The following is a 25,653-nucleotide window of genomic DNA, read 5'->3' on the forward strand; positions in this document are numbered from 1 at the left end:
AAAGTACTAATTTGTCATACTTGAGTAAATGTAAAGATACCTTAATAGAACATGACTCAAGTAAAAGTCACCCAGTAAAATACTACTTGAGTAAAAGTCAAAAGGTATTTGGTTTTAAAAATACTTAAGTATCAAAAGTAAATGGAATTGCTGATATGTACTTAACCTCTATGGGCTAGGTGGGACGCTAGCGTGCCACCCGTGGTGCACTCCATCAACAGCAGGTGCATTTCAAGAGCGGCAAATTTGAATCCAAATAAATGTCAAAATTCAAATTTTTCAAACATACAACTATTTTACACCCTTTGAAAGATAAACATCTCCTTAATCTAACCACGTTTTACGATTTCAAAAAGGTTTTACGGCGAAAGCATAAATTTAGAGTATGTTAGGACAGTACATTTACAAGAGTTGTGTGTAATGTTTTGTCAAGTCAAAGACAGGGTCACCAAAACCATAAAACCAGCTAAAATGATGCACTAACCTTTTACAATCTCCATCAGATGACACTCCTAGGACATTATGTTAGACAATGCATGCATTTTTAGTTCTATCAAGTTCATATTTATATCCAAAAACAGCGTTTTACTATGGCATTGATGTTGAGGAAATCGTTTCCCACCAATAACCGGCAGTCAAGTCAGCGTCACAAATTAAATAATTAAAATTAGAAAACATTGGTAAAATATTATATTGTCATTTAAAGAATTATAGATTTACATCTCTTGAACGCAATCAACTTGCCAGATTTAAAAATAACCTTACTGGGAAATCACACTTTGCAATAACCTGAGCACTGCGCCCAGAAAAATACGCGTTGCGATACAGACTAGACGTCATGTTGGGGAGATCTAAAATCGAAAATACTATGTAAATAATCCATTACCTTTGATTCTCTTCATCAGATGTCACTTCCAGGTATCACAGGTCCATAACGAATGTAGTTTTGTTCAAAAAAGCTCATCATTTATGTCCAAAAATCTCCGTCTTGTTAGCACATGATCTAAGCCAGCCGGACTTCTCGTCATGAACGAGGGGAAAAAATATATTTCCGTTCGTTCAAACATGTCAAACGTTGTATAGCATAAATCATTAGGGCCTTTTTAACCAGAACATGAATAATATTCAAGGTGGACGAATGCATACTCTTTTATAACGTATTGGAACGAGGGTACCCAACATGAACTCGCGCGCCAGGTGTCTAATGGGACATCATCGTTCCATGGCTCTTGTTCGGTCAGATCTCCCTCCAGAAGACTCAAAACACTTTGTAAAGGCTGGTGACATCTAGTGGAAGCAATAGGAAGTGCCAAAATATTCCTCAGCCCCTGTGTTTTTCAATGGGATAGGTTTAAAGTCAATACAACACATCAGGTATCCACTTCCTGTCAGAAAATGTCTCAGGGTTTTGCCTGCCAAATGAGTTCTGTTATACTCACAGACACCATTCAAACAGTTTTAGAAACTTTAGAGTGTTTTCTATCCATATATAATAAGTATATGCATATTCTAGTTACTGGGTAGGATTAGTAACCAGATTAAATCGGGTACATTTTTTTTATCCAGACGTGCAAATGCTGCCCCCTAGCCCTAACAGGTTAAGTATCAAAAGTAAACGTATAAATCATTTCAAATTCCTTATATTAAACCAGACGGACCAATTTTTATTTTTATTTTTTATTGACGAATAGCCAGGGGCACACTCCAACACTCAGACATAATTTAAAAACTAAGCATTTGTGTTTAGTGAGTCTGCCAGATCAAATGTAGTAGGGATGACCAGGGATGTTCTCCTGATAAGTGTGTGAATTTGACAATTTTCCTGTCAAAGTGTAACGAGTACATTTGGGTGTCAGGGAAAACAAATTAAGTAAAAAGTAATTTATTTTCTTTCGGCATGTAGTGAAGTAAAAGTAAACAAAAATATAAATAGTCATGTACAGATACCGATTGTCATTGCTAGCTAAAGTTAACCAAATAGGTTCAATGTTAGCTAGAAAGCCAGCCATCTAACGTCAGCTGGCTAGCTAATAGCAAGCTTTAACTAGCAATTCAAACCGATTGTCATAGCTAGCTAAAGTTAACCAAATATGTTCAATGTTAGCTAGTTAGAATTCTGAGAAAACATCACTAACATTACACACACGTAAGTTAATCTACAATGTCTTCTTAAATGAAAATGTTTTTACCTAAATCAGGGATTTCCTCATCGTCTGATTCATTTTCAGAGTCAGAGAGAGTCATCCTCCAGAAAATAGTCCATCACAACTTTTTCTCACTGACCTTTGTCGATAGTGCCTGATAAATTTGGGGCAGCAATGTTATTGAGGCAGTAGCAACATATTTGCAGTTCTCCATGGCTAACATTATATCTTTTGAAAAAACTGCAGTAGAAAGGATTATCTTATAGCATAACGAGAAGCTCATTTTATAGGCACAAGATGCTACACCGCAGACAAATCTGAAACTCATCTCTCGCTTGTTCAGCCCACTCATTATCTCAGCCAATCATTGCTAGCGGGAAGGTACCTCGCTTTTGCTTTGGCTAAACTAAATAGGCTCGTAATTTAACAATTTGATTCATATTTACAGATGGCATAAAAGTTTGTTATTAAGGCATATGAAAGTTCACATGTTCGAGAAGGCATTTCTGTTCAAAACGTATATCCTGTGAAGTCATGACTTGCGACATACGCCTAGTTTCCTGAATTGTGTAACATTTGTGACCGTCCTCCGCGATTCGGTCTAATGGAGCAAAATCTGAAATTGTGATTTTTATATGGGATAAAAGTAGAGACTCAGAGCTACAAAATGGTATATCATACACCGCTGTTGAGGAACAATGGGAAAGTAATTCTGCTTTAAAAGTTGATAAACTTGTAACCCCACTTTTGAGAAAATAGCCCTTGAATGTTTTTGGTACACCTACTGGAGAGCTCTTGTTTGTCTACACCTATTCAGCATCGTTCACAACCTCTTAAACCTTATCCCCACCCATCTATTTAAGGATTCACATGTCAGGCCATGTGCTAAACAGAGTGAGTAAAGTAGTGTAGTAAACAACCAAAGATTTCAAGACTAAAAGTGGGAGAAGTAATAGCCTACTATATGGAAAAACTGCAGGTAAAAATACACTTAATCTAGTCCTTGGCCAAAATCCTAATCTGACATCGATCTAGGTCATGTTGTTGTTCACTTTATCATCTCTGGTAAAACCACACCATGTCAAATAAAATCTAAGTTTATTTGTCACATGCACATGATACAGAAGGTGTAAACGGTACAGTGAAATGGTTACTTGCATATTTGCATAGTAGCAATATCAAAAATAAGAATGTGTCCAGATAAAAATATTAATGAAATATCTTATAATTATTAGATGATGCTTACCCAGACACACTTGTCTAAAAGTAATGTGAAAGAAATGCTATAGCCACCCCCTAGCCACATTTAGCAAAGTGGATGGGTTACTATTGCTTACAATAGATGGCCATTATCACCCCCAGACACATCTGGCTAACTTGATGGGTCATGTAATCATCTGACAAAGTGGAGTATTTTGTTTAGACATGTAGCTAGCCAGCTAAACAATGAACAATAATCCCAACCCATAGCTACATTACAAACTGATTGTCATGTAGTATGAATATGCAAGTAGCTAAAGCTAACCAATTAGGTTCAATGTTAGCTAGCTAGATCACATTAGGCTATAACTAGCAATGCAAATGGGTTTCTGAGATATGAATAATACTACTACACAAATCATACACATAACGTTAGCTAGCGAGCCAGCAAGCTAATGTTCGCTAGCTAGCGAACAGTAGACTTTAACTTGCAATGAAAATTAATTTGACAAAATTAGAAATATATAATATCTAAACATTTTGCTAGACTCTTACCCATACACATGGGTGAATGCTTCATGGCAGCATGTCTTTTCCATTGTTTGTAGCTACAGCTTGTTTGGCCCGTTGTTTCAAGTCACTCTGGTTCACACTGACCATGTGTATAAAGTAGTCCATCACAACTATTTCACACTGATTCTTGTCAATAGAGCCAGATAAATTCAAGGTAGCAATGTTGTTGAGAACAGTAGCAACACTTTTGTAGTTCTTCATGGCCAAAGTTATATCTTTCAAAAAAGCCACGGTAGCAAGGATTATCTACACATACTGAGCAGCTCATGTTATAGACAAAAGCATGGTACATGGCCGACCAATCTGAACTCATCTCTCGGCATGTCCAGCCCATCCATTATCTCAGCCAATCATGGCTAGCGGGAAGGTTCCTGTTTTTTTCCGTGGCTAAACCAACTAGGCTCGAACTTTAACAATTTTATTCGCATTTACAGATGGAATACAAGTTTGTTATTAAGGCACATGAAAGTTCACATGCTCCAGAAGGCATTTCTGACCAAAAAATGCATTTTGATAAAAAACTATAAACAATAAGTTAAAACGTCTTTCCTTTTTGTGACATGCAACATACGCCTAGCTTCTTGAAACATTTATGTAAAACTAGGGACTTTGGTATGAACCAACTGTGTTTAATGCCTTTGAAGGCTATTATTGCAATGGTCTGTTATTAGTGCTTATAGGATGTTTTATAATGCACTATACTGCATGATAGAATGCAATTTAAATACATGTTGTTCATATGATATAGAGTGGGTTGCACCAACATGGTTTAAATTAATCTAGGATTAGAGCTCATCTAGGTTTTGTAAATGTAAGTTTATAATTAATCAGAGATGTGTTGCACCACTTAATTTTGAATCTGGATCAGTAAATCTATGATTTTCAGTTTTAAACTATGATTAGTGACATGTTACACCAATATATGAGATATTTCATGAGTTGAAATGAAGTAGCTAGCCTACTTGACAAATGAGGCCACAAAGTTGCTGTTCGTTGATAAAATAATAACAATGTAGCACTGCTGCAACTCCATTGTGAAAGGCTCTTATGGGTAGGCTGATTTGAAATAAAAATCTGTTATTTGCCAGTAGTAGACAGAAAACTCGTTCTTTAGCTAACGTTAGCTACTGTAGCTAGCTAGTTTATAAACCAAGCTAGTTAGCATAAAATATCATGTATTATTGTCATTACTTAACCTCTATGGGCTAGGTGGGACGCTTGACCTACTCAACAGCCAGTTGAATCCTGTGGCGCGTTATTCAAATACCTTAGATATGCTATTACTTAAATTTTTCAAAAATATGACTATTTTACACCATTTTAAAGATAAGACTCTCGTTAATCTAACCACACTGTCCGATTTCAAAAAGACTTTACAACGAAAGCAAAACATTAGATTATGTCAGCAGAGTACCCAGCCAGAAATAATCCGACACCCATTTTTCAAGCTAGCATATAATGTCACATAAACCCAAACCACAGCTAAATGTAGCACTAACCTTTGATGATCTTAACAGATGACAACCCTAGGACATTATGTTATACAATACATGCATGTTTTGTTCAATCAAGTTCATATTTATATCAAAAACCAGCTTTTTACATTAGCATGTGACTAGCATGTGACTAGCATTCCCACCGAACACTGCCGGTGAATTTACTAAATTACTCACGATAAACATTCACAAAAAGCATAACAATTATTTTAAGAATTATAGATACAGAACTCCTCTATGCACTCGATATGTCCGATTTTAAAATAGCTTTTCGGTGAAAGCACATTTTGCAATATTCTCAGTAGATAGCCCGGCATCACAGGGCTAGCTATTTAGACACAAAGCAAGTTTAGCACTCATCAACGTCAGATTTACTATAAGAAAAATGTTATTACCTTTGTTGTCTTCGTCAGAATGCACTCCCAGGACTTCTACTTCAATAACAAATGTTGGTTTGGTCCAAAATAATCCATCGTTATATCCAAATAGCGGCGTTTTGTTCGTGCGTTCTAGACACTATCCTAAAGGGTAAGTAAGGGTGGCGAGCATGGCGCAATTCGTGACAAAAAAATTCTAAATATTCCTTTACCGTACTTCGAAGCATGTCAACCGCTGTTTAAAATCAATTTTTATGCCATTTTTCTCATAAAAAAGCGATAATATTCCGACCGGGAATCTGCTCTTAGTTAACCTCTATGGGCTAGGTGGGACGCTAGCGTGCCACCCGTGGTGCACTCCATCAACAGCAGGTGCATTTCAAGAGCGGCAAATTTGAATCCAAATAAATGTCAAAATTCAAATTTTTCAAACATACAACTATTTTACACCCTTTGAAAGATAAACATCTCCTTAATCTAACCACGTTTTACGATTTCAAAAAGGTTTTACGGCGAAAGCATAAATTTAGAGTATGTTAGGACAGTACATTTACAAGAGTTGTGTGTAATGTTTTGTCAATTCAAAGACAGGGTAACCAAAACCATAAAACCAGCTAAAATGATGCACTAACCTTTTACAATCTCCATCAGATGACACTCCTAGGACATTATGTTAGACAATGCATGCATTTTTAGTTCTATCAAGTTCATATTTATATCCAAAAACAGCGTTTTACTATGGCATTGATGTTGAGGAAATCGTTTCCCTCCAATAACCGGCAGTCAAGTCAGCGTCACAAATTAAATAATTAAAATTAGAAAACATTGGTAAAATATTATATTGTCATTTAAAGAATTATAGATTTACATCTCTTGAACGCAATCAACTTGCCAGATTTAAAAATAACCTTACTGGGAAATCACACTTTGCAATAATCTGAGCACTGCGCCCAGAAAAATACGCGTTGCGATACAGACTAGATGTCATGTTGGGGAGATCTAAAATCGAAAATACTATGTAAATAATCCATTACCTTTGATTCTCTTCATCAGATGTCACTTCCAGGTATCACAGGTCCATAACGAATGTAGTTTTGTTCAAAAAAGCTCATCATTTATGTCCAAAAATCTCCGTCTTGTTAGCACATGATCTAAGCCAGCCGGACTTCTCGTCATGAACGAGGGGAAAAAATATATTTACGTTCGTTCAAACATGTCAAACGTTGTATAGCATAAATCATTAGGGCCTTTTTTAACCAGAACATGAATAATATTCAAGGTGGACGAATGCATACTCTTTTATAACGTATTGGAACGAGGGTACCCAACATGAACTCGCCAGCCAGGTGTCTAATGGGACATCATCGTTCCATGGCTCTTGTTCGGTCAGATCTCCCTCCAGAAGACTCAAAACACTTTGTAAAGGCTGGTGACATCTAGTGGAAGCAATAGGAAGTGCCAAAATATTCCTCAGCCCCTGTGTTTTTCAATGGGATAGGTTTAAAGGTAATACAACACATCAGGTATCCACTTCCTGTCAGAAAATGTCTCAGGGTTTTGCCTGCCAAATGAGTTCTGTTATACTCACAGACACCATTCAAACAGTTTTAGAAACTTTAGAGTGTTTTCTATCCATATATAATAAGTATATGCATATTCTAGTTACTGGGTAGGATTAGTAACCAGATTAAATCGGGTACATTTTTTTTATCCAGACGTGCAAATGCTGCCCCCTAGCCCTAACAGGTTAAACAGACAAAGGAAAAGAAAGCATTCGGTCGAAGCGGGCACGCGCCTAAGCCCATAGTACTCTGAGTGGCCACTTGCCAAAAGCGATAAAGTGTTTCAGCCAGAGCCTGCCTCGATATCGTTCAACTTTTTCCCGTGCTCTGAGACCCTATGGAAGCCGTAGGAAGTGTCACGTTATTGCACAGATCCTGAGTCTTCAATAAAAAGAGCCAAGATGAAACACTACTTCTCAGACAGGCCACTTCCTGCTTGAAATCTTCTCAGGTTTTGGCCTTCCATATGAGTTCTGTTATACTCACAGACACCATTCAAACAGTTTTAGAAACTTTAGGGTGTTTTCTATCCAAAGCCAATAATTATATGCATATTCTAGTTACTGGGCAGGAGTAGTAACCAGATTAAATCGGGTACGTTTTTTATCCAGCCGTGTCAATACTGCCCCCTAGCCCTAACAGGTTAACGTTATTTAGCCCTTTATTATTTGTTCGCTAGCCACCTGATCATTGCATGTCGAAGAAGTTCAAATTTTTCTGCTTATGAAAAAAAACTCTTGTCGGAGCTGATGGAGGAATTTACTAAGATAGAGGATAAAAAGACTCAACACGACTGTCAAAAAGAAGGAAGACCCCATGGCCGTATTATGCAACAGATTTAATGGGTTGACACAGATTTAAGAGAAGAGGGACCGAAATCGGATAAAGGAGTGCTGGAAAATGTTCAAAGAGAAAGCCAAAAAGGATGTGGCAGAGGAGAGGTGGGCAGTCTATTGCCCCTAGTACACCTAAGAATCTAGTTCTCCTATAAAATCCAGCAACTGTTTCCTCTGTAGGATTCAACCTTATGTACTGATTCTTCAGACCGGCAATAGCACTGGACACTCTAACTACAATCCTGCAGACGTTTGACTTGTGGAGTCCAAAAAGATCCCCATCCACCATCTGGAAACATCCAGTTGCGTAGAACTGTAGGGCCACCAGGAGCTGAGGTAGTGGGGGTACAGCCACATTCCTATCACGCCAAAGCTTATTGGTTTGTGCAACCATTCTTCCCAGTTGCATTACAGAGTCTTTGGAGAAGTGGTATCTCCTTGAAAACTCATCATTATCATAAAACTTAGGATTCATCCTGTCTCTAATTATTCTGTGAGGAACTGTAGTTTTGGTCTCTCCGCAGTAGATATGCTGCCATCTATCAGTTAAACCACCTCAAATGGCAGTTCAGAATAAACCTCCAATCTAAGTTTATATATATATATATATATATATATATATATATATATATATATATATATATATATTAAAAAAAGAGCAACAGGCTTAATTTATCGAGGTTTAAAGTGAAAACTAAACTTAGATTAAAGTATTTTTCTTAAGTACTTTACACCTCTGATTAAATCCATCTTCTAATCTAAATGAAGTGTTTCTTTGGGGTATCTGTACTTTACTATTTATATTTTGGACTACTTTTACTTCACTACAGTACATTCCTGAAGAAAATGATGTGCTTTTTACTCCATACATTTTCCCTGACACCCAAAAGTGCTCGTTACATTTTGCATGCTTAGCAGGACAGAAAATGGTCTAATTCACACACTTAAAGAGAACATCCCTGGTCATCCCTACTGCCTCTGATCTGGAGGACTCACTAAACACAAATGCTTTGTTTTTAAATTGTGTCTGAGTGTTGGAGTGTGACCCTGGCTATCCGTAAAAAAATAAATAATTGTGCCGTCTGGTTTGCTTAATTATTTTTAAATGATTTGTACTTTTACGTTTACTTTTAATACTTTTAGACTTCTTGTCACGTCCTGACCAGTATAAGGGGTTATTGTTTATTGTAGTTTGGTCAGGACGTGGCAGGGGGTATTTGTCAATAAAATTCACTATGAACACTCAACCCGCTGCGCCTTGGTCCACTACGTACGACGACCGTTACACTTCTACTTAAGTAGTATTTTACTGGGTGACTCACTTTTACTTGAATAATTTTCTATTAAGGTATCTTTACTTTTACTCAAGTATGAAAATTGAGTACTTTTTCCGCCACAATTTAATTTAACTAGGATTAATTTAAAACTAGGTTTAACATTTGGTGCAACAATATTAATATAAACCCTTGATTTAACCCAGTTTAAGAGTTAATCCATGTTGCTGGTCCCGTGTGGCTCAGTTGGTAGAGCATGGTGTTTGCAACGCCAGGGTTGTGGGTTCGATTCCCATGGGGGACCAGTATGGAGAATTTTTTTAAATAAATGTATGAAATGTATGAAATCACTACTGTAAGTCGCTCTGGATAAGAGCGTCTGCTAAATGACTAAAATGTAAATGCAAAATGTTGCTGTAACCCACCCATAGTGTTACTTTTTTCTCTCTGCTCTTACAGATCACCTATAAGGCTCTGAGCTCCTTGGACCCCAGTGCAGACCTGACCACCCAGCGCGGCAGGGTGTTCAAGCTACGCAACGAGACCCACCACTTGTTTGTGGGGCTCTACCCGGGCACCACCTACTTCTTCACCCTCAAAGCCAGTACCAACAAAGGTTTTGGACCCCCTGTTACCACCCGCATCGCCACCAAGATAGCAGGTGAGTGAGACTTGTTCAGAGCAGATAGTCTTAATAGTGGTGTTACGTTGGTATCAGAAGTTCACATACATACAACAGCAAGCACTACTGTAACGATGTACGCTGAGAGTCGGGAAGCAAGTTCAGGGAGTGAGTGTTTTAATAAATAAACGCAACTAAATACAAAACAAGAAACACAAACACACAGACATGACACTGGAACAAAAACAGGAACAATGATGACTCAGGAGGAAACAAAAGGGAGTGACATAAAGGGCAGGTAATCAAGGAGGTGATGGAGTCCAGTTGATTGTCATTATGCGCAAATGTGCATAACGTTGGTGACAGGTGTGCGCCATAAACGAACAACCTGGTGACCTAGAGGCCGGAGAGGGAGCACACGTGACAGTACCCTCTCACCGATGTGCGGCTCCAGCTGCAGGACGCCGACCAAGATGACGATCCCAGGGATCAGGAGTGGACCGGTCACCTCTGCTAAGGCATGGGAACCTGTCGATCCGGCTAAGTCGCGGGAGCATGACGACCTAGAGTGCCGGAGAGAGGGCATGCATGACAGTACCCCCTTCCCGGCGTGTTCGGCTCCAGCCGCAGGACGCCAACCACAGGGACGATTCCGGGGATCCGCAGCGGACCGGTCTCCTCCGCTGAGGGGCAGAAACCTGATAAACCGGCTGAGGAGTAAGAGCCTGATGAGCTGGCTGAGACCTCCCCGGTTGCATCGGCTGAGGCACGGGAAACTGTTCATCCAGCTTAGGCATGGGAGCCTATCCAACCCGCTGAGGCCTCCCAGGTAGCTCCGCTCCAACACCCGGACCCGACATCACCCCCAACACAAAAACAAAAAAACTCCCTGATGCTTCCCTTTGCCGAGTCGTCATTCTGTAACGATGTACGCTGAGAGTCGGGAAGTAAGTTCAGGTAGTGAGTGTTTTTAATAAATAAACGCAACTAAATACAAAACAAGAAACACGAACAACGCACAGACATGACACTAGAAGAGGAACAATGACAGCTCGGGAAGGAACAAAAGGGAGTGACATATAAATAGCAGGTAATCAAGGAGGTGATGGAGTCCAGGTGAGTGTCATTATGCACAAATGTGCGTAATGCTGGTGACAGGTGTGCGCCATAAACGAACAGCCTGGTGACCTAGAGGCCGGAGAGGGAGCACAAATGACAACTGACAGAAATTACATGCACCATTGTACCATAGCAGTTTTTTTCTCCTTTTTCCTTTTGTATGTTATATGAAAGTAAAAAACAAACACTGTGACATTGTAAAATGCTAAGTTTTCTAAAAATACCTTTTAGAACAAGGCTCAAACACCTGACTAAGACTTGTAAGGCCAGTATATTATTGTTCATTCTTAAAATTGATTATATATATTTTTTAAATGGACACACCTCAGTAAAACAGTGACCTCTCAAATGTCTATAAAGGGATTACATGCTGGGAATGATTAATGAAGTAGCGTGAGTCTCACTGTAGAAATTAAGCTAGAGTAGAATAATATATTTATACCCTGAGATCAAACAAAGTAGGGGATGAAGAAAATCATGTGACTGGCACGTTATTGGCACCAATTTAATGCTGTTGCTGACAGTCAAAATATCACTGGAATGACAACGTAATCCACATACACTACACAGAATGTAGCAATCAAACATTGTTCATCATTGTGCACCATTCATTTGAACCATGTCATTCCTGACATTCATAGATAGAAATGGTGTAACACAAGCATGAAGGATTTGTCGTCTTATCTCTGAAAGTAAACATTCCCTGTCTCAGTTGTCAGTCATCCAATAGACTAGAGCCTTGATGGCCTGGAGCATCAACACCTTTCTCTTTGATTCCTGAACGAATTGGCATTTCTAATTCCAGCCTTGGTTTATCTAATCAAGGTTGTCCAATGAATGTTTTGGAGATAATGAAGACGTGACATTTTAAAGAGATGGCACTATCGTGACATGCATAGGGCAAGGTTTTCACACCAACATGATTGTGTTAGGATACATCTTTAAAAAGTTCAATCTTTAGCAATGGCTTTATGGACAATACTGACTTAAGCCTATTCCATAGTCTATTTACTGTTACTGTATGCCATACTCCATTCTGGATTAGCTTCAGCAATCACAGGGCTAAATCCATTATTGCCATGATGTGAGGGGACCAAGTGTGTTTTACAGGTAGGAATTCAACAGGGTTTTGTTCATTAAGAAACAAAACTAAAACAGACTCAATCATATTAGTCTTTTGTGGCATAACATTTAAAAAGTGTTCCGTGGCGTGCCCTAATGAACACTTGATCTCATCCCCTCTGAATCTTTCCCCACCAGCCCCATCGATGCCGGAGTACGAGACAGACACGCCCCCTCTGAACGAGACGGACACTACCATCACAGTTCTGCTGAAGCCTGCCCAGTCCAGAGGAGCTCCCGTCAGGTACCACACTATGACATCACTTCCTGTCAAAAGTTACATGTCTCTATTTTGGAAGTGTAAACGTCATTTTAGTCTGCTTCAAATGTGAAAACTCTGGCATAAAGCCTAACTCACACATTTTTTAGCATGGCATTATGGAGGTGTCAGATTCGCAAAATAATGGTGTGTGGAAAGAATTTATATTAAATTATATATATTGATTGTTTTACCTGCTTATCTGCACACTAAGAAATTAATTTGTTCATACACAACACATGACAGTGCAGTTAACGCTTAGGCCTAATTGCACAGGTTTTTACTGAAGTGTTACCTTTTTCTTTCTCAAAAAAGATAAGCACAGCATCCAATTCATATTTATCCCGACCTTGAAATGGTTCACCGAAGTCCACAGAATCTCCTAAATTAAAAACGGAATTATTGTTCTTCCTGTGAGTGTTGAGGTATTAGAAGCATTCATTCATATAGGTGCAATTTGTATGCAAAATACATTAAGGGGATCAAGTTCAATTTGTATTGTAGTTGGCAGAGCAACACAGTTCTTTTAAAAGTTTCATCACATTTAGTTCCAGTTTTGAAAACATAGCCTTGACTAAACAGACACGACATACTCACTTATGCCAATTCAACACTACTGGCCGTTGGCTTGGAACAACAGCTTAACCGCTTTAGGAACATCAATCGCAAGCAGTTTGTTGACATTCATAAAAATATGGATGGTGTGTGCATATTGAAATAGGATTTTTTTGGCTCAAATACTTATTTCCCTCATTAAAATGCAAATCAATTTATAACATTTTTGACATGCGTTTTCCTGGATATTTTTGTTGTTATTCTGTCTCTCACTGTTCAAATAAACCTACCATTAAAATTATAGACTGATCATTTCTTTGTCAGTGGGCAAATGTACAAGATCAGCAGGGGATCAAATACTTTTTTCCCCCACTGTATGAGGTATTTGAGGTAGATATGTACATGAAGGCTGGGTATAGTGACAAGGCATCAGGATAGATAATAATAAGCTATTTGAGGTAGATATGTACATGATGGCAGGTTAAAGTCACTAGGCATCTGGATAGATAATAATAAGGTATTTGAGGTAGATATGTACATGAAGGCTGGGTAAAGTGACTAGGCATCAGGATAGATCATAATACGCTTTTTGAGGTAGATATGTACATGAACGCAGGGTAAAGTGACTCGGCATCAGGATAGATAATAATAAGGTATTTGAGGAAGATATGTACATGAAGGCAGGGTAAAGTGACTTGGCATCAGGATAGATAATAATAAGAGTATGTGTGTGTGTATGTATTGTCTTGTGAGTGTGCAGAGTCAGTGCAAGATAGGGTTAGTGCAGATAGTCTGTTTTATGTTGAAAACAAGTCATTACTTTGTAAATAACGATAGCCTACATTTCACATACTGTACAGATAATGCTTTAAAAAGTATAATGGTCTCTAGAACATAAAAGCTCTGCTTTAATGAAAATGTTTACCAAAAAAGCTCATGGCAAGATCAGCCGGGCTGTTGTTACATCCATCCTGCACATACGGATGCAACCAAGCCATTTTTCCAATGCTCTTGTTTGGTCTCTGAAAGCCATTAGTTTGAAATGTATATTTGCTGTCAGAGAAAAGTGCACGCTCCTTTGGTCATCAGCAATTATCCCATATGAAAGATGCCAAATTAGAGGCTAGGATAATTTGCCCTAGTCCTTCACAGAAACATACATTTCCCTAATTGCATATAATTGTGAAGTGTGTGTTCTTGGCATAGATGGACGTAATTGCGGACAACCACTATAGCGCCCCAGGGCTCAAAAGAAGTCCTTATCCATTCATGAACCCCAGAGCAGAAACAAACCCTCCACTCATTATCTTCCTCTCCATTGACAGGGCCTTTCAAAAAAGGCCAGTTTAAAGACCGCTCCCACTGGCTCCTCACTTCTAATTAGGGGTAGATTTCCCTCTACTGGTCCCTCACAGAAATGACTGCCCAATAGAAGTGCTCCCCCCAGACAAGTCTGTATTTATGTTAGTTTCTATTCTAAATAACATGTGATTTTCCACAGAGTTACCATTATTTTCCAAAAGGTCACCAAACATGATATATTTTTTGGTTAAAAGTCCATCTTCAGCAGGTGATGTAATTCACGCTGGAGATATGAACGTACTAATCGCAAAGCAAATTGAAAGTTCCAAAACAGTCATGTGGTCAATTTGGAGTGGTATGAATAGTTGATTGGAGGTTAAGAGAGAGCAGCAATAAGACTCCTCTCTCTGCTCAGATAAACTTTGTATATAGTTTTAAACTGACCCGACACAGACTACAAACCCATTCTGTATGTAAAACACTATGTATATATTCAGACATTAGGTAGTTCCTTATTAAATTCAATTGTTTTTATTAATTAATTTTTAAATCAATATTTAACCCATTTCTTATGGAACTTGGGGTTGAGTTTAGGGCCGTATGTATCAATCGTCTTAGGGTAGGAGTGCTAACACAGAATCAGGTACCCCATGTCCATGTAGTCTTATTCATTGTGATCTAAAAGACCAAACTGATCCTAGATCACCACTACTACTCTGAGACGCTTCATACAGTGCCTTCAGAAAGTATCCACCACCCTTGACTTTTTCTACATTTTGTTGTGTTACAGTCTGAATTTAAAATGTATTAAATTGAGATTTTGTGTCACACACACACAATACCCTTCAATGTCAAATTGGAATTGTGTTTTTTGTAACTTTTACAAATTAATTAAAAATGAAAAGATTAAATGTCGAGTCAATAAGTATTCAACCCTTTTGTTATTGCGAGCCTTGCTAAGTTGAATGGTGCACTGTGTGCAATAAGTGTTTAAGAAGATGTTTTAATGACTCATCTCTGTACCCCACACATACAATTATCTGTAAGGTCCCGCACTCGAGCAGTGAATTTTAAACACAGATTCAACAACAAAAACCAGGGAGGTTTTCCAATGCCTCACAAAGATAGGTGAAAATGTTAAAAGCAGACATTGAATATCCTTTTGAGCATGGTGAAGTTATTACACTTTGGATGGTGTATCAATACACCCAGTCACTACAAAGCTACAAGCGTCCTTCCTAACTCAGATGCCGGAGAGGAAGGAAACCGCTCAGGGTTTTCACCCTTAATTACACTTTGGATGGTGTATCAATACACCCAGTTACTATAAAGTTACAAGCGTCCTTCCTAACTCAGTTGCTGGAGAGGAAGGAAACCGCTCAGTGTCCTGAATACAAAGTGTTATATTTGGGGCAAATCCAACACCACATATCACTGAGTACAACTCTTCATATTTTCAAGCATGGTTGTGATTGCATCATGTTGGTATGCTCGTCATGGGCAAGGACTCGTTTTTTTTAGGATAAAAAGAAACGGAATAGAGCTAACCATAGGCAAAATCCCAGAAAACCTGGTTCAGTTTGCTTTCCAACAGACACTGGGAGAGAAATTCCCCTTTAAACAGGACAATAACCTGAAACACAAGGCCAAATATACACTGGAGTTGCATACCAAGACGACATTGAATGTTCCTGAGTGGCCTAGTTACAGTTTTGTAAAATTAAATGTCTTGAAAATCCACGGCAATACTTGAAAATGGCTGAATAATGTGCAAATATTGTCCATTCAGGTGTGCAAAGCTCTAATAGACTTCCCCCAAAAAGTCTCACAGCTGTAATCGCTGCCAAAGGTGATTCTAACATGTATTGACTAAAGAGGTTAAATACCTATGTAAACAAGATATTAGTTTTTTTTATTACATTTTTCCAAATGTTAGAATTTCTCTTCCACTGTCACATTAGAGAATTTTGTGTAGATCGTTGTCAAAAAATGACAATTAAATAAATGTTAATCCCACCATGTAACACAACAAAATGTGGAAAAAGTCAAGCGGCGTAAATACTTTCTGAAGGCACTGGTCAGACATCTGATGATGATCCTTGGCCTTTGCCCTATACTTTCTCCCCAGTGTCTACCAGCTGGTGGTGAAAGAGGAACGCAAGCAGAAGGTGCGGCGGGCAGCCGACGCGCAGGAGTGCTTCCCCGTCCCCGTCAGCTTCAAGAATGCCTCCATCTTGGATTCGCCCCACTACTTTGCGGCGGAGCTCCCGCCCACCTACCTGACTGTGGTTCAGCCCTTCACCGTAGGTGACAACAAGACCTACAATGGCTACTGGAACCCCCCGCTCTCTTCGTCCAAGAGCTACAGCATTTACTTCCAAGCCCTGAGCAAAGCCAATGGGGTGAGCTGTCATACCTCCTTTTAAGATCCATCACTGTTCAATGTCCATCGCTGTCGTATGTTGTCTAGATACAGATTACGGTTGTCACGCTACCAGTATCACCATACTCAGAAGTATCATGACAAGCAAACAAAACATGAAGCAGACTTAATTTTGAGAAGAAAACAGTCCTTTTGGAAACAAACAGCCTTACAGTCATTTGGAGTCATTTTCCAAGCTATAAGACATTTATATAAAGCAGGTTTTCAAAAGAGTTTAGTCTGCTTTGTGTTATCCTCTTTGCCATAACAAATTTAGTATTGTAGTATCATGATAATGGTATTGGGACAACCCTAATACAGATGGGATTTTCAATGGAATGTCTTTGTTCAGCCTTTTAGTGAATAATGAAAGACCATATTTTTCCCACGCCACCTTGAATCACATCAGTTTTTGAAGGTGTAATTTACTACGGGGTGCATGCTCCTCTTATTTCTGGTTGGAAGTACAACTAAGTTGATGATCTAGTAATACTTACCTATCAGCCAATTGAATGTACAGTAAAATTGCAAAAGGGATGTGTCACATGCAATGACGCTGGAGAGACGAAGCAGGTACGGGGAGTCAAACATTTAATAAAGAACGGTCATGGAACGAGACAGGAACAGCGTCAAACTAGTAAACACAGACAAAAAAAAAACAATCAATGCAGTAGCAGGGAAGGAGAGCAAGGGAACTGACAAATATAGGGGAGGAAATAAACAGGTGATGAATGAGTTCAGGTGAGTCCAATATCGCTGATGCGTGTGACAAGGGAAGTCAGGTGTGCGTAATAGATGGCAGAAGTGTGTGATGTCTGGCGCCCTCAAGCACCAAGGGGGGGAGCGTGATCAGACGTGACAGCACCCTCCCCTCTAGGGGCACCACGCGGCGTCCCACCTGGGCGAACCGGCCGAGACATGGGCGCTGGGCAAGCCGGTTGGGGGGTGGAAGCACAACGAACCGACAGGACCGTGGGAGCCTGGCGAGCCGGCTAAGGGATGGAAGCCCGACGATCCGGCTGAGGTAAGATGCCCGTTGATCCCGCTGCAGAGAAGGAGCCCGAAGAGTGTGACGTGGAATGGAAACCCACTGAGCCAACTGAGGCGAGGAAACCTCTCGAACCAGCCAGGGTAATGGAAACCCGACGGGCTGGCTTAGGCACCCTCGGTTCCATCGGTGGCGGAATCCACCCCGACGTCACCAACAAAAATAAAAATACATTTAAATCCTGGACCGGCTGGGCGAACAAGAACTGACGATCCAGCTGGGATGGGCGCCATCCGAGCCAACCGGGACAAGGAAACCTCGAGCCAGCTAGGGCGTGGAAGCCCGACGAGCTGACTAGGCACCCCCGGTTCCATCAGCGGCGACCCAGAGCCGATGTCACCACCAACCGGAACACCAGTACTCCCCGATGCTTCGTAGAGTGGTGGCTGCTGCATTCTGTCACATGGAATGACGCTGGAGAGATGAAGCAGGTACGGGGAGTCAAACATTTAATAAAGAACGGACAAGGAACGAGACAGGAACAGTGTGCGTCACGGTGGTCGTAAGGAGAAGCGGACCAAAGTGCGGCGTGTGTGTCATTCCACATTTTATTAACACTGAAACTATGCAATACATAAACCATAAACTGAACTAACAAAAACAACAAACCGCGACACAGAGGTGAAACATACACTACTCAAAAACAATCTCCCACAAACCCAGGTGGAAAAAACACCTATTTAACCTGTCTGGGCCAGTGGGACGCTTGTGTCCCACCCTAATCAACAGCCAGTGGAATCGCGTCGCGCTAAACGCAAAACCTCATAAATGCTATAACTTCAATTTCTCAAACATATGACTATTTTACACCGTTTTATAGATACACCTCTCCTGAATCGAACCGCGTTGTCCGATTTCAAAAAGGCTTTACAGCAAAAGCAAAACATTAGATTATGTCAGCAGAGTACCCAGCCAGAAATAATCACACAGCCATTTTCAAAGCAACTAGCATGCATCACAAATACCCAAAACACAGCTAAATGCAGCACTAACCTGTGACAACCTTCATCAGATGACACTCCTAGGACATCATGTTACACAACACATGCATTTTTTGTTCGATAAAGTTCATATGTATAAAAACAGCATTTTACATCGGCACATAACGTTCAGAAAATCTTTTCCCTCAAATGCTTCCGATGATCAGCGCTACAATTTACAAAATTACTTTTCGAAAACATTGTTAAAATGTAATATTGTCATTCAAAGACATAGATTAACATGTCTTGAATGCCATCTTTGCCAGATTTAAAAATAACTTTACTGGGAAATCACACTTTGCAATAAACGACGTGGTATGCCCAGAAAAGAAGTCTGTTGGAGCCATCTTGGAACGATCAACCATCAAAAATACTATTGTAAATAATCCCTTAGCTTTGATTATCTTTATCAGAAGGCACTTCTAGGAATCCCAGGTCCATAACAAATGTAGTTTTGTTCAAAAAAGTTAATAATTTATGTCCCAATAGTGTTAGCGCGCTCCGAAGGCTAGTAAAAATGTACCGTGTGCGTCTGACTTGTCGCCAGGAATGAGCAAAAAATATATATTTAAGTTCGTTCAAACATGTCAAACGTTGTATAACATAAATCTTTAGGGGCTTTTTCAACCAGGGCTTCAATAATATTCCATTGGGACGGTTGCATTGTCTTTCAAAACGTTTCGAAAATGGAGAGTACCCATGGGCGCCGACGTCACAATGGTAATGGCCCATCCCCTGTGACCAAGGTAAACATCCTCTCTTTCAGTCAATTTTGATGGTAGGAGGCTCAAACCACTTTGTAAAGACTGGGGACATCTAGTGGAAGCCATAGGAAGTGCTAAATGAATTGCAAGCCCCTGTGTGTTTCAATGGCAAATGTTTGAAGTGATATCCACACATCAGATTTCAGTTTCCTGTCAGGATTTGTCTCAGGGTTTTGACTGCCATATGAGTTCTGTTATACACAGACACCATTCAAACAGTTTTAGAAACTTTAGAGTGTTTTCTATCCAAATCAAACAATTATATGCATATTCTAGTTACTGGGCAGGAGTAGTAACCAGATTAAAATCGGGTACGTTTTTTTTATCCGGCTGTGCAAATACTGCCCCCTAGCCCTAACAGGTTATTAAGTATGATCTCCAATTAGAGACAACGAGGACCAGCTACCTCTAATTGGAGATCATCCCAAACAAAACCAACATAGAAATTCAAAAATAGAACATGAACATAGAAATACAAAACATAGAAAAACACCCCCTGTCACACCCTGCCCTGCTCTACCATAGAAAATAACATCTTACTATGGTCAGGACGTGACAGTGTCAGCAAACTAGTAAACACAGACGAAAAACAATCAATGCAGCAGCAGGGAACAGAGCAAGGGAACAGACAAATATAGGGGAGGAAATAAACAGGTGATGATTGAGTCTAGGTGAGTCCAATATCGCTGATGCGCGTGACGAGGGAACGCAGGTGTGCGTAATAGATGGCAGGAGTACGTGATGCAGGGCAGCCTGGCCCCCTCAAGCGCCAGGGAGAGCGGGAGCAGACGTGACAGGATGTCCAATAGCATTTGCCTGTTCTTCTTTGTTTGCCAAATTGTAAACAGCATGCAAATGTATGGCACTCTAGCTCTTCTTATTCGTAAAAGGTTAGACTATAAAATATATTTTTAGAAATTGCTTAAAACCACAGGGTGTTCCATAATTTTCCACCTCTGTAACTTTGTTTGGTGTTGGCACCGGCTGCCGGTATAAGCAGCGCCTTCCCAATGTTCAAGTTTTCCCATGATGTGTGTTACGAATCCCTTTGGCCCAGCAGTCTAGGGGGGATGGCAACGAGACCGTAACATAAATCATGCAAATTATAATAGTGATAAGAAACAGTGAGAACCAATAACCACAGACAACTACAATCTACCGTCAAACTCAAAAGGTTTATTTTAAACACACGGCAATGGGGTGTGAGAAAAGGGGCTGAGCTGGACCCAAGCAAAGAAACAATAATCAAAAACACCCCTAAGCTAGACTAGCCTATTTCCACAACAGCTAGCTAACTAACCAAAAATACAGAGGGTGGTCCGCCCAGTTCTAACTAGGGTACTTAGACACAGTATTCCTACGGGTAATGTATGCCCATGGGCGAATTGTCTTGGTACCCCCTTTTCCCACCAAACAAACAACCAAACAACAAAACAATACTCACAGGATTACCGGACAAATGTGACATGTAGTTGCAAAAACAAAAGAGAGATCAATACAGAAATAGAGCTTGGAACATAGAGCGAGATTGAGAGAGAATGAGCACAAAGATTGATCACAGAGTGAGAATGAGCTAGCGAGAGATTGCAACTGACTGGGGTTTTAAACCAAGGGAAAGGGACTGTGATAGGTTGAGGGAAAAGGAACAGGTGTCTTCTGATTGGGGACTGCTTGATGACTGATTGGGGAGTGATGATTGTCACCTGTGAGAGGAGAAGGAGAGAAAAGAAATACACAGGATACACACTTGTATCCGTAACAATGTGGTTCAGTGTGCCTGAGCGGTGGTCACATCGACTTCATGATTTCATTGGATCTCAGTTAATTCAATCTGAGTTTTAGGCTCAGTGAGAATCTTTTTGATAAAGTTATTGCATAAAATATGGATTTTTCTTGGTAGTTTAGATCTGCCATCAAGAATAAGGCATTTATTTCACCTCTCTCGTTCCTTAATCTGTTTATCTTTCACTTAAATTTTCCCCCATTACATTCAGGTTAGTCTCCTGAAATGTAAATTCAAGTGCGGCTTAACTGTTTCTCCGTGGCTTTAAAGTATGCCAGCCCATCATTATTATTTAATCTAATGGTTTTTCCATTTAGCTATTGTCACATATGTAAATGCTCAGTGTAAACTGCTGCTACTCACTTATACTCCATCTTTCAGTAGACTACATAGTGTACGCACTGACGGTACTGTGCATATTCCCTTACCCGCTACTACAGCATGAAATACCCATGTGATTTGAGTTGTGCATGATGGCAGCACAGCTTGGATCCCTAGTTTGCTCATCAAGTCTCCTTTCACGGGTGGCATCCCTAAGATGCCATTCTTTCATTGTGCCAATTAGAAAGCATGCACATCAAATGAGCCCGAGCAGGCTTTTCCAAAGCTATGCGATGCCACCCAAGCCCCCCGACATAAAAGACAAGAAAATACATTGCCTAGGGGTGGAGAGTTTAAGTCTGGAAAGAGAAATAGGGAGGGGGGGAGAGATAGTGAGAGAAAAGAGTGTCGAGGGAGGCTTTTCCTCCCAATACAGACGAGCTGTCTGCTGATTCCTCAGCCAGGGCGGGTGCCAACTACAGTCGCCAACTCTCCTGGCACTGCCAATTGCGCTCGAAACAACCCCTTCTCTGGCCTCTCAAGTCCCCCAGGCTTCTTTCTTGAGTACAGGCTGCTTGTCCTACACAGTAGTGGCTAGGAGGGCGACAATATTGACTGACTGGTCATATTTGCGTCAGGATTTGCTCCCCCAGGATATGATGTTAAGGCTTGACAATTAAGACACAACACACCCTCTCAATTTCCTGTAGTACCAACCAGACGGGAGCAAATTAACCTCTTGACGGTCGCCTAGGATAGGGGGCGCTACAGCAATTTTTAAAAAAAATGTGTGTCCATTTTAAACGGCCTCCTACTCAAACTCAGAAGCTAGGATATGCATATAAGTAATACTTGTGGATAGAAAACACCCTAAAGTTTCTAAAACTGTTTGAATGGTGTCTGTGAGTATAACAGAACTCATATGGCAGTCAAAACCCTGAGACCGATCGTAACAGGATGTGGAATTCTGAATTGCGGACTCAACTTCATCACTTTGCCTATAAATCACACCGTGAGCAATGGTTCATTGAGCACTTCCTATTGCTTCCACTAGATGTCCCCAGTCTTTAAAGTGGTTTGAGTCTCCTACTGTGAAAACTGACTGAATGAGACGCTGTGGAAAGTGGTCACATGAGGAGGGCCATCACCATTATGACGCCGGCGCCCCTGGCTACCCTCACCTTTCGAAACGTTTTGAAAGACAATGCAATCGTCCCCCTTGAATCTTATTGGAGCTCTGGTTGAAAAAGGCACTAAAGATTTATGTTATACAACGTTTGACATGTTTGAACGAACCTAAATTTAAAAAAAATGAATTTTATTGAAAGAGGAGTCCCGCAGCCGACGGAAGTTTTGGAGCAGCCTTCAGAACGCGCTAACAAGAACAAGTTATTGGGACGTAAAGGATTAACTTTTTCGAACGAAAATACATTTGTTGTGGACCTGGAATTCCTGGAAGTGCTTTCTGATGAAGATAATCAAAGGTAAGGGATTATTGACAATAGTATACAAGAGTAGATTTGATATGCGATTGTTCCAATATGGCGCTGACCTGTAACGGTAGCCTATTTTTCTGAGTATCGCATCCCCTTTTATCACAAAGTATGATTACCCAGTAAAGTTATTTTGAAATCTGGCATTACAGGTGCTTTCAAGAGATATTCATCTATAAATCTTAGAATGATAATGTTACATTTTAAAAATGTTTTCGAATAGTAACTTAGTAAATTGTAGCGCTGTTTCACCGGATGCATTTGAGGGAAAATAGTTAGTCAACGTCACGCGCCGATGTAAAATGCTGTTTTTATATATAAATATGAACTTTATCGAACAAAAGAATGCATGTATTGTGTAACATGATGTCCTAGGAGTGTAATCCGATGAAGATTGTCAAAGGTTAGTGCTGCATTTAGCTGTTTTTTGGTTATATGTGATGCATGTGGTTGGTCGGAAAATGGCTATGTGGCTACTTTTACGATATACTCCTCTAACATAATCTAATGTTTTGCTTTTGCTGTAAACCCTTTTTAAAATCGGACAACGTGGTTCGATTCAGGAGAGGTGTATCTATAAAACGATATAACATAGTCCTATATTTGAAAAAAATGAATATTACATTTTGTTATGCTAATGGCGATAGGATTTTTCGCTGGATTTTTCGCTGAAGCCCGACCAGGGGTTAACCTCTTAGGGCTAGGGGGCAGTATTTACACCGCCGGATAAAAAAACGTACCCGATTTAATCTGGTTACTACTCCTACCCAGTAACTAGAATATGCATATACTTATTAGATATGGATAGAAAACACCCTAAAGTTTCTAAAACTGTTTGAATGGTGTCTGTGAGTATAACAGAACTCATATGGCAGGCAAAAACATGAGAGATTCCTTTACAGGAAGTAGCCTGTCTGACCATTTATTGGCTTTCTTGATTATCTCTACCCAATAGGCTCTCAGAGCCCGGGAAAAAGCTGAATGTCGTCATTCCAGCCCCAGGCTGAAACACATTATCGCCTTTCTCAAGTGGCCGATCAGGGGACAGTGGGCTTAGGCGCGTGCACTGGCCGCCCCCGTCTTTCTGTTTTTTCCTCTGTTTACCGAAACGCAGATTCCCGGTCGGAATATTATCGCTTTTTTACGAGACAAATTGCATAAAAATTTATTTTAAACAGCGGTTGACATGCTTCGAAGTACGGTAATGGAATATTTAGAATTTTTTTGTCACGAATTGCGCCATGCTCGTAACCCTGATTTACCATTTCGGATAGTGTCTAGAACGCACGAACAAAACGCCGCTATTTGGATATAACGATGGATTATTTTGGACCAAACCAACATTTGTTATTGAAGTAGAAGTCCTGGGAGTGCATTCTGACGAAGAACACCAAAGGTAATAACATTTTTGTTATAGTAAATCTGATTTTGGTGAAGGCTAAACTTGCTGGGTGTCTAAATAGCTAGCCCGTGATGGCTGGGCTATGTACTTAGAATATTGCAAAATGTGCTTTCACCAAAAAGCTATTTTAAAATCAGACATATCGAGTGCATAGAGGAGTTCTGTATCTATAATTCTTAAAATAATTGTTATGCTTTTTGTGAACGTTTATCGTGAGTAATTTAGTAAATTGTTAGTAAATTCCCCGGAAGTTTGCGGGGGGTATGCTAGTTCTGAACGTCACATGCTAATGTAAAAAGCAGTTTTTTGATATAAATATGAACTTGATTGAACAAAACATGCATGTATTGTATAACATAATGTCCTAGGGTTGTCATCTGATGAAGATCATCAAAGGTTAGTGCTGCATTTAGCTGTGGTTTGGGTTTATGTGACATTATATGCTAGCTTGAAAAATGGGTGTCTGATTATTTCTGGCTGGGTACTCTGCTGACATAATCTAATGTTTTGCTTTCGTTGTAAAGCCTTTTTGAAATCGGACAGTGTGGTTAGATTAACGAGAGTCTTGTCTTTAAATAGCTGTAAAATAGTCATATGTTTGAGAAATTGAAGTAATAGCATTTCTAAGGTATTTGAAAATCGCGCCACATGATTCAACTGGCTGTTACGTAGGTGGGAGGATTTTGTGCCACCTAGCCCAGAGAGGTTAAGAACATTTTCGTGTGCTTTTGCCCAACATCTAGAATTTTGAACATGGTGAGGTACAGAGAGAAACTAAATGTTTACGCAGCAGTATTCAGGTGCTTTCAAAGTGGCACAAAGCAAAGAGCTGAACCTGAACAGTGACACAGGAAGATGGGAGAGAAATGGAACAAAGCAGGTGGCACTTTGATAAAATGGCCTCCAAATTCAGCCTTCCCCTTGACAGGTAAAAAGGCTCACATCGGCCATGCAGCCTCGAATTAACCACAGTTCACCCAAAGTGGAGGGCAGGAGTTG

General features: G+C 40.0%; 1 protein-coding gene across 16 annotated transcripts in view; it reads left to right on the forward strand.

Annotated features, from left to right (window-relative positions):
* Positions 1 to 25,653, forward strand: part of LOC106582631 (receptor-type tyrosine-protein phosphatase T) — a 591,582-nt gene that overhangs the window by 333,270 nt on the left and 232,659 nt on the right. For all 16 annotated transcript variants that reach the window (XM_045705237.1, XM_045705245.1, XM_045705240.1 and 13 more), the window contains exons 10-12: positions 9,922 to 10,123; positions 12,464 to 12,569; positions 16,570 to 16,843. In XM_045705237.1, coding sequence (XP_045561193.1) covers positions 9,922 to 10,123; positions 12,464 to 12,569; positions 16,570 to 16,843 — 582 coding nt within the window. The remainder of the gene's footprint in view (positions 1 to 9,921; positions 10,124 to 12,463; positions 12,570 to 16,569; positions 16,844 to 25,653) is intronic.

The sequence above is a fragment of the Salmo salar genome, chromosome ssa22 (genome assembly GCF_905237065.1).
Source record: "Salmo salar chromosome ssa22, Ssal_v3.1, whole genome shotgun sequence".
Classification (NCBI taxonomy): Eukaryota; Metazoa; Chordata; class Actinopteri; order Salmoniformes; family Salmonidae; genus Salmo; species Salmo salar.